The following is a 10,003-nucleotide window of genomic DNA, read 5'->3' as shown; positions in this document are numbered from 1 at the left end:
CCACTGTGGCTGATAGTATGATAAGCTTAGTAATGTTTAATGTTAAGTATTTAGTATTTTGGTTGAATGCACTACTATATATAGTATGATTCTTTAGATTAGTTCTTCCAATTGCTCACCAAAAAGTCGTAGAGACTGGATTCTAGAGAGGGCAGAGGCTTCCTTGATATGTGAATATGCATTGTCTTTCGCCTTATATAATAATTTCATAAAAATATGTTCACACATGGATGGACTCAAATAAATTTAAAATCTATTGGAAAATATCAAATAGGCTTTGCCAATTTTAATATGTGAGAATATATTATCTTGAATCTTAAAAACAAGAAATAAAATAATTTAGATTATTTCATAAGGAGATAGGCAAATAATTGGTAAGGATTCTGATAACATTGAGTTGGTTTCCTTAACCCATTTACTGTCTTACTATTCTTTACAACTTTCTTTTTTGAATGCAAATGTTTGTATTCACTCTCAGGAGTATTTGGCTTTCAGATTTCCACAGTCAAAGTCTGCAAAATGCCTTAAATATGACACGGAGAACAAGGGAAATAAAATCTTATCACGGGCAAAACGAATGAGTTTAGAGGATCCTTCATTCACAATTCCTATGATTAATGCTGCATTGACAAGGGTAAACACTCTCCATCTCCTCTCTTGCAAGTATTTGTTGAAACACCATTCTATCTTTTTCTCTTCTTCCTCTCCCCATTGTACTATGTTTATGCTTTTCATAGTTTCTCCAAGGCACCTTCCAAGCACTATTGCATCCTCCAAAGTAGAACATGCGCCTATAATAAATGAACCCAATTGCACACAGAATTAAAATCGTAATCCAATGCACTTATTCTTAAATAATAGCAATAAAAATGCAAAACTATTATTGTCAAATTAATAATACTATAAGGATTCTACTCTAAAAATTTAATAGACCTTAAGAAAAACCTACAAACCATATGGTAAAGGATAACTTCAAAGTAATTTTACCTTGACCAAGATCAGGGGTCATTGGATGGAGTGCATCTCCTACAAGTGTCACACTTCCATTTGCTTTACCAGGTAGGAGCTTCATCCATGGCCACACCAACCTCACCTTCATATCTGCATAACTAATGGATTCTGCTGGACTTGCTTTTACCAATTCTGCAAAGGGCTTTGGAAAATCATGGATCATGTCTAAGGTTGCATGTCGAATCTTTTCAGCATCACCAGAGATATTTGCATCTACAAAGTTAGAAATGAAACCCCAAAGAGAGTGAAATTATATTAATATTGGAATAATCTAACAACTTTAAGAGTAAGTTAAAGATCAACAATTGAATGTTTCAATCAATAAAAAATATGACTAGTAAAGATTTTTCGTTACAATATGATAAATCTATTTGTATTATAATTTTAGTCCTCAAATTTATGTATCTTTGGATGAAACTGACAAGGAGCCAAATTCACTTATATTTCATTTATTTGGACGAAATCCATTAAATCAAAGTAAACAAGTGTCACAATAGTAGTTTATTAATGTAATAAGTATATAAGATTTTAACTTTATGTAATTATATTTGGTTGTTTGAATTAACTAATTTGATTTATATAATCTAAAAATGGAAATAATCAATCTATTTGAATTATAATTGAAACTTATAATAATCTCTAATTCTATTCCACTTATAAATGAAATAATATTAAATTACATGAGAATAAACCTAACCTAATTTAAAAAATAATTTTAATGTCATATAGATAAACATTTGGATTCTTATAATATTATAGTTAATTCATAGTTCTAAACTAATAACATGTAAATTTTCCAAGCCAATTAGATTAGAGAAAAATATATTTTTATAATTTAGAAACTTAAAAATCATGCATCTTAACTTTATAAAAAGTTAAAAACATATATCAAAACAAAAAATTCATAGTTAATTCATAGTTCTAATTCATGGAGAAACAATTGAATAATAAAGAGTTAAATAATTAATGTTTGTTGAACCTGTTGGTCTCATGAATATACTACCTTTGCCTTCTCTACTATGTGTAATGATAAAACAAGTAAAAAAAGTTACTTCTTATCATTTTCCCTTCAAAATTATTTTTAATGGAAATTTATATATTTTTAATGGAAATCTAAACTAAATTTTTAACAAGTGGCACATAACATCCCTAATTTGTTGGAGCAATTTCTAGTCCTTATAATGAGAATGGAGTCAAAATGATAAAGAATATAATATGAGAGGATTAGATAAAGTAAAGGAAAAGCTAAATCGAAAGTGATTTATTAAGAAAGACCCATATTCTTCAATTGTTATTTAGATCTCTTACTCACTTTTGGTGTTATAAATGAAATAAATGTGTCGATCAAATATCTTAAAGATAGACTAGCCTACATTTGAAATTTGTGACTCCAAAAGTATAAAAATGTAGTTCTTACAACCAATGTTCTGATTAATAAAAGTGGGATAGGCCTGAACCTTTAAAAAACTACACAGCAGGCGGACACAAGGTAGGAACTCACAAGATGGGAGACCACCAAGACCAAAGACACCAAAAAAATAAAGACCTTTGTTTGAAATGAGGCTTTTGACTGGAGCACACAAGTGGTGGAAATAATGGTCTCGAGGCCCAATATTACTTAATCAGAACAAAGGGGATTAGGACAAAACCCCAAACCATTTTCCAAAAAAAATCCCTACACTAAAAACATACCAACCAAAGAAACAAAAGACTAAACATGGGTTTTGAGAGGAATTCTACAACCGGTTGCGAAAGGGACCACCTTAAACAAAGACAGCCTCAGTCAAGGAGGGAGATAACAATGAAATGGAGACACCCATTTAAAAACCTTTGCTTGGAAAGAAACCTTGCAAACAAAGCTAAGTGAAACATCTCAATAAGTCCATTTATAGAAATGCCTCTAAGAATCAGGGGCTTGGAAGAAACAAGCATAAGGGAAGAGGCCTCCACTAAAGCAACAAGACCCCTGACCATCCTACAAATAGAAGGCCAAAAACACATCTATCTGGGAGGATACCCAGGAGGATAGGGAAGGGAGGAGGCATGTGCCAAGACCCTAGAGGATAACATCCATCGAATGAAGTTGGTATTTTCCACAAGAACGGGCATGGAAAAAGAAGAGAACACTCTAGTTAAATGCTCATAAGGTAACTAACCCTCATTGTGCAACCAATTCTATCCCACAACTTGCAACAACAACTATACTCCAAAAGGAACACCATCATTCACATAAAAGACACAGCCTCATAACTCCCCCAACACTCACCACCAGAAAACAAAAAAATATCAAAACCAATATATTAATCAAGGCAACCTAAAACCCATTCCAAGAAGAAATGGGAAGCAAGGAGACCAAAAAAATATAGAGAAGGAGCCCTTGTAACCTACCAAAAATCCACCTCAATAGGAACATGAGCAATGTTGTGGGAACTTATCACCTTAGAAGGGTCAAGAACAACAAAAAACATAGCAACCACCTAAATAGGTTTTGTGAAATCAATTCCCACCACAATAGCCCCAACTAACAAGTCAATAATCTAAATCCCTAGTACCACAAATTACACACCCATGAATCTACCAATAGACCCACAACCAATCTAGCAAAAAAATAACCAAGCCAACCAAATATGGGTGTAAGGAAGTAGAGAGCTCCTAAAGCACAGGCACCCATGATGAGGAAGAAACCCCAAAAGAGAAACATGAGGGACTCAATGAAACCCCAAGGGGACAAGAGAAACATCCTACCCCCAAGAGACATCTCACCGGGCAGACATATGATCTAAAACAATGCATGAAGAACAAAGGAACTCATAGAAAGGGGTAAACAAACACCCATCTAAAGCCACCTTGTAGACAAAATCCTAAACACCATCCACTAGATAGGAATAATCCCATGCACCATCTTTCAAGGATACCAAACACTCCCACAAAGCCTAGCCACCAAGCACAAAATCAAATTTTCCTAAATAAACTATGTTAAATTTTGATAGTTCTTCCAAAGGTAAATCAGGTCAAGCAAGTGAGGATGGCATAATAAGAGATAAAAAAGAAATCTTGTGCTTGTTTATGTGACCAATCGACGAGTCCATAATTCCAACTTTGTTGACGTGGCAACAGGCTTCTCAGAAAATCATTATTGAAGGGGACTCAAAATGTAATCCAGATCCCTCATGATGAAGCATCCCTAGGTTATCCCATGAAAGATATAATATTTAAATCCTACTACATTCTTTTCACCATCAGAAAAGTTAGATTGATCCATGCCCTTAGGGAGGTGAACAAGTCAATTGATGGATTGGCTAACCTGGGTTGCTACACTACTTCTTTGAAAATGTGGACTTGCATGAACAATCTCCCAGTTGATGTTTATGTCACAATCCATGATGATATAATCACATATATGATTTAAATAATTTTTCTATGTTAATTATTATCTTTTCTAGTGCTTATTGTCATCATAACATAGTGGGAAATATGCCTATTAATTTATGGAATAGGATTTCTATTTTAAATTTCTCTATTGTTTGTCATTTTCTTATTTTAAGCTTGATTTATCCTATTTTTATTTCTTTCAACTTACCTATTTTTTGTGGTCCTTGGCCTACTAGAGGAGAGATTTAATTTAGACTAAGACTGATAATTATGAGTCCCTTAAAAAAGATGAGGTACTTTGGCCTGCATGATGGAGAGGTTATTTTACCTCCTACATTGAGTCTATGAAAGGCCATGACCCCTTTGTCTTCATTAATTTTCCCATTCTTGGAATGAAGGGAAGGTTTCTATTGGGGGTGTCTTTCACTATTTTTATGAAACTCATTGTGGCTTCGACTAGGGTCTTGTTCGAAGGGGAGGCATTCCATAAAGAACCCAAAGGGAATTCCAAGGAGGACTTTAAGAGATTTTTTGGTGGGTGATGAGAGAATATCTTAGCTGCAAAGTGGTTTCAAAGGAGAAGATCTCCTAGGTGAATGGAAGGATGTTGTTTTTATACTAAAGTATGTTACTCTAGATGGTAGGTACAAAAGGTTCCATTCTCAACCTTTTCCTATAATGAATCACTTTAGGTATGGTGTTAAGATGAACTTCTCATTCTGGATTTTCTTGTTTGTCTCAATTGATTAGTGTGACTAATTTGATGGATGTGTTATCCCTTCACCAAGGGATAATACTTAAACTATACAACTTTCATTTGTCTTTGTCCCCTGATAATGGCCTCAAATGAACCTTACTAGTCCTCATTTGAACCCTATGCTATTTGTGGAGTTATTGAATTTCCCAGAGACTAAGTGTAGAGGTACCTCTAGTATTTATAAGGTTACTTACTCTAAATCATTCTCTACTAATGTCAATCTCCAACATACCACCAAAATGAAGAACATTGATTCTCATGTTCAGCCTTAGAAAGAAAGTAATGTGGGTGGTCTTGTGAACCAGGAGGTCATCTTCAATTACTATTCTTCTTCTTGGACTACCGACTTTGAATGGACACAAAAAGACTCCCTCTCTAATGCATCTAAGTTTGCCCCTAATCCTTCATTGTGGACCCTGGGTTCCACTCCACCCTCCACTATTTCTTACCTTGGTAAACTACATTTGGTGGAGGTGGTGAATAAATTTAATGAATTTTACAACACCTAAAACAAGAAGAATGAGATTATTAGATGACTTTTGGCCCAACTTCACACTGCTAAAATGAAAATCAATAGATCGGAGGCTCTAGCTTAGACGAATGTGAGGGAGGGGGGTGGGTCCATGGATGATAAGGATGATAGAATTTAAGCTGCAATAAATGATTCAATTGAGAGAATCAATAGATTGGAAACTCTAGGTGCATAGTTTAAGGTCTTAAGCACTAAGGTGGCCTTGGAGAAAGAAAGGAATAATATGGAGAGGGTTATATCTTCTATCCAAGGCAATCAAGATGTGTTGAAAGAAAATTAGAAGATATTGTCACTTTTAGTAGGGATATGGAAAACAAGATGTCAACTTCAATCTAGGTCCTCTAGAAAGAGCTTGAGTATAGAGATGCTAAGAGGAAGAGGCCCTTGGAGGTTGTTATTGTTGGTGATATCTAGGAGCTATCTGGTAAAACTATTAATGCTAATTTTGACTCCCCTACTATTACTCCTACAAAGGATAAAATCAAGAGACTCATTTTGAGGTAAACGAGAGGATATTATCCAAGATTGGCAAGTTGTTAAAGCCCCTAGTTTGTAGATAATTTGTTTGTGTCTTCTAGGGGTTGTTTTTGGGTTTTGCTAGGTTTCGGTGTAGTGTTGTTTTTCTTTTTATTTCTATTTAGTTTTGGTTTTGGTTTTTGTTGTGTTTGCTTGTCCTTAATGTTAGGTTTTTGCATATCTTGTCAGACCCCCTTCTTCTTTCATTTGGCTTTTATGTAAGGGTTTGGTCCCTCTCCTACTTTATCTAATTAGAACATTTCTTATAACTTATAGCTCAATATTCAAGCAAGATCATTATCTTGCATACTCTCTTATAGAATACATCTTTATTTTTATAGATGATCTTAGAGTCTATACTTCTATATGGTATATGATCCATTTCCATGCAAAGCCCTTATTAGATCTTACTACAAAGCTATTCCCAAATGAGACATTTCATTATAGGTTATTTTTTTGCATGTTTTGGAGGATATTTGAACTTACAATTGAGCCCCAGATAATTAAGAAATTTCATATTGACTTTCATTTTGTCTAAATTTGACACTTTTCAACATAAAGTTACAAGGGTTTCAAATTAGAGGAGGTTACAAAATCTTAATAGTAGCTAATTTTTTGGATTAGATTGGCCAAAAAAAACCTACCACTACATACAAAAGGTGCAAAAGGCCCAAAAACTATAGGAATTCCTACCAAATCTTAAATTTTCATCATTATTACTCAAGGAAACTGAAGAAATCTATCTTAGTATTCTATCTATATGAATCTGTACATATATGTACTTGGACATACGGTCTATACAATCTATATAGGTGTCTACATCAATGAACTACTAATTCTATTAGTACAAGTTTAGCATATCTAGAGGAATATTCTTCCACTTGCATTACTTCTATATAGTTTATATTAGTGTAAATTCTCAATATTACATTCTTTACTACTTAGTTTGTTAGTGATTATGACAATTTTGGATATTATACAATTGCTCCAATTGTATATCTCCATATATATTACCTTCATTGTTCGACCTCTAACCTTATAATTTTTTTCCGTAGCATCTAATTTTCATGATTTTTGTGGCATTAGAAAGTTATTGATGGGTTCTATCATTGTACCCATGCACTTTTTCTAGATTCATCCCTAGACATGAAATTATTTTATTAGCTACATTTATACTTAACTTTATATTAGGTCAAGCCACATTTTCTATGATTTATCCAAATAATTGAAAGAAAAGAAAAATTTGATAAAAATAAAATTAAGGTTAACCTTTTTAACGGATCAACAATTATAGATAAGAATTGTACCTTGAAGTTGTGATCTTCTTGTTAAAAACCAATAAACTTGTTTGTCTGTGCAAGGAATGAATCCTGCTCTTAATCATCTATCCCAAACTTGTGAATGGAATTTTTCCAACTGGTGACTCTCTGCATATGTCACCATGCCTCGAATAGCAATACGTCCTGAAGACTTTGCTGGTGGTATACCCATGAAACTCCCAACTACTGAGTAAACTCCATCACAACCTATTAATATCTAGAGGGAATACGTACATAAAAATAATCATGATTAATTAATATAGATGGTTAAGAAATTGATGTCAATTGAATAATAAATATCTAATTTTGTTAATAAAATGGATTTTTCAATTATTAAATAAAATAATATTTAAAAATGATTTGTGCAAAAATAAATGAGGAATATTTACCTTTGTTGTAATAGATTGTCCATCTTCAAGTTTTAGTGAGGTTAAAGAAGATGGGTTCTTCTTATTTATTAAAACAACTTTGGAACTGAATCTAATAGTCCCCTTAGGCAATTCTTTAGCAAGTGTTTCTATGAGCTTGATTCTTTCTATACATCTCGATTCCATCATCGTAGTTAATCCACTGAAATACAAATTAGATTATCTATTAGTAAAATTCATATTCAAAATTTATGTGACTAACTTTGTATTATTGTTCCTTGATCATATATCAAATTAAAATTAAATAAAATTGAACAGTAAACATAAAGATATCTTAAAATAGATACTAAAGAAAGGATTCTAGAATCTATTATGAAAGAAGAAAAAATGAGTTTGACATAAAGACTTTTTAAACATTTTATATTTTAATACTAAAAAATATATCATATGTCTAAACCATATTCAATATTGAAAAAAAAAAAAATTAATAATTCAATGAAAAATAAATATAATAAAAAATAAAAACCAAAACTTCAAATTTATTTTATAAGAAATATAATTTACTATAAATAGATCAATAAGAATTAATATCTCTGAAACTATTCAGTTTCTTTCCTTTTCAATCACATTTCACAATACCTTATCAAACAAGTCTTTCCTTCTCAATCACTGTGCACAATATCTTATCAAACAATTAATTCAACAATTACGAAATCAACCTCGAATGACAGGTATCAAACTTATTAGATTACTCTGTGCGTGCGAGAAATATAATAAAATAAGTACTTTGTGTTTCATTGTAATCACCCTTTAGTCTTCTTTATGAGTTGAACTGCCTTTTTCATCCCAGTACAATTTGACGAGCCACGAATTCTGCAAAACAAAGAAAATAATTTATGTTAAAACCTCCCTCCTATAATAATAACATAAACAATCACATTTGCCACTATCCATCGAAAGATCAACATTTTATCTTGCAAGTAAAAGTAAGTGCCTTATTACAAACCCCAAAAAAATCTTACAACATAATGTAAATCTACAAAAAGATACAGATTGTCCATCAAATCGATATCTAGAATAAACAAAATACCCATCATTTTGATCTTACAACATAGTTCAAATCTGAAAAAAAGGACACAGATTTAGATCTTACAACATAGTTTAAATCTAGAAAAAAAGACAGGTTATCCATCAAAGTGATATTTTGAAAAAGAAAAATACCCATCAAGTTGACGATAGTTTGGGCGAAGTGAGTCTGCAACACCAAGAGCATCAAGAGCTTTCCATGCATTTGCCCACATAACGAAGGCAGCCCCACTAGTTCTAAGGTTACTGGCCTTCTCAAGTACTAGGCTCTTTACACCCAACCTGGATGTTCCACTAAACATGTCAGTCCATACATCTACATAATATAAGGAACCCTAATTTCAATATCCACAATCACATTCATTTTTAGCACCCAATTACAATCAGTTAAACCTAAAAATGAGAAAACAAGAGATTTACCTATGCAGGGCAAGGGCTGTGGCAAGGCCTGCAACTCCTCCTCCTACAATCACAATGTCATGGACATTCTCATACAAATATTCTTCATTACCATTGAGGGGTTCCCTTAAGTTCTCCATAGAATCTGATATATATTTCACTGAAAGGAAAGATATGTTACTGTAACAAAAATGCTTACACTGTGAATCATACAGCAATGCATGAGCACCTGTGTAGATTTATATAGAAGAACTACAGTTTCCTCACATTGAATTCAGAAACGTTGTGATCTGTAAAGTTGTTTCCCTCGTGAAGCAAAAGTCAATTTTGATTTTATGTTTGACTAAATAAGGGACACGTTTTAGGGTGTTTGGTTTTGAATAACCAATGCTTAGAACTTTGACTGTCTAATTTAATATAATTGTCATAAAATTTAGGGATATGGATGGTCGTTTGCCATTATTGCTGTGACGTTTCTTGTCAGACATGCAATATAAGAAAGATTCGTGCTTTATAATCTTCAGTCTCGTTCACCATTTGTTAAAAAGGTAGATTCTTTTGCTCTTTTGATCCTGACAATCAGGTATGAACTCTTTATGCTCTTCGAAGTCTTATTTACCATTGCCATATAAGTCAAATTTTA

At 32.7% G+C, this 10,003-nt stretch overlaps 1 protein-coding gene across 1 annotated transcript; it reads right to left on the bottom strand.

Annotated features, from left to right (window-relative positions):
* Positions 1-390: 390 nt before the first annotated feature.
* Positions 391-9,550, bottom strand: LOC131078231 (monooxygenase 2-like). Its single transcript, XM_059208351.1, has 8 exons — positions 9,382-9,550; positions 9,097-9,243; positions 8,683-8,748; positions 7,897-8,077; positions 7,606-7,724; positions 7,496-7,563; positions 988-1,224; positions 391-791 (listed from the first exon to the last, which is right to left on the bottom strand). The coding sequence occupies exons 1-8, from the start codon at positions 9,498-9,500 to the stop codon at positions 475-477; spliced, it is 1,254 nt and encodes a 417-aa protein (XP_059064334.1). The 5' UTR covers positions 9,501-9,550; the 3' UTR covers positions 391-474.
* Between the last annotated feature and the right edge of the window lie 453 nt (positions 9,551-10,003).

This window comes from Cryptomeria japonica, chromosome 7, assembly GCF_030272615.1.
Source record: "Cryptomeria japonica chromosome 7, Sugi_1.0, whole genome shotgun sequence".
NCBI lineage: Eukaryota > Viridiplantae > Streptophyta > Pinopsida > Cupressales > Cupressaceae > Cryptomeria > Cryptomeria japonica.
The sequence above is the reverse complement of the archived record's forward strand: the minus strand, read 5'-3'. Positions and strand labels throughout refer to the sequence as shown.

Excerpts from the sequence above, each read along its gene's own strand:
- LOC131078231 (XM_059208351.1), bottom strand. The coding sequence starts at position 9,500 with ATGGAGAACTTAAGGGAACCCCTCAATGGTAATGAAGAATATTTGTAT. Across the intron at positions 7,564-7,605 it reads ACATATGCAGAGAGTCACCA|AGCAGGATTCATTCCTTGCA; the intron begins GTTGGAAAAATT and ends TAGATGATTAAG. Across the intron at positions 1,225-7,495 it reads AAGAAGATCACAACTTCAAG|ATGCAAATATCTCTGGTGAT; the intron begins GTACAATTCTTA and ends CTAACTTTGTAG.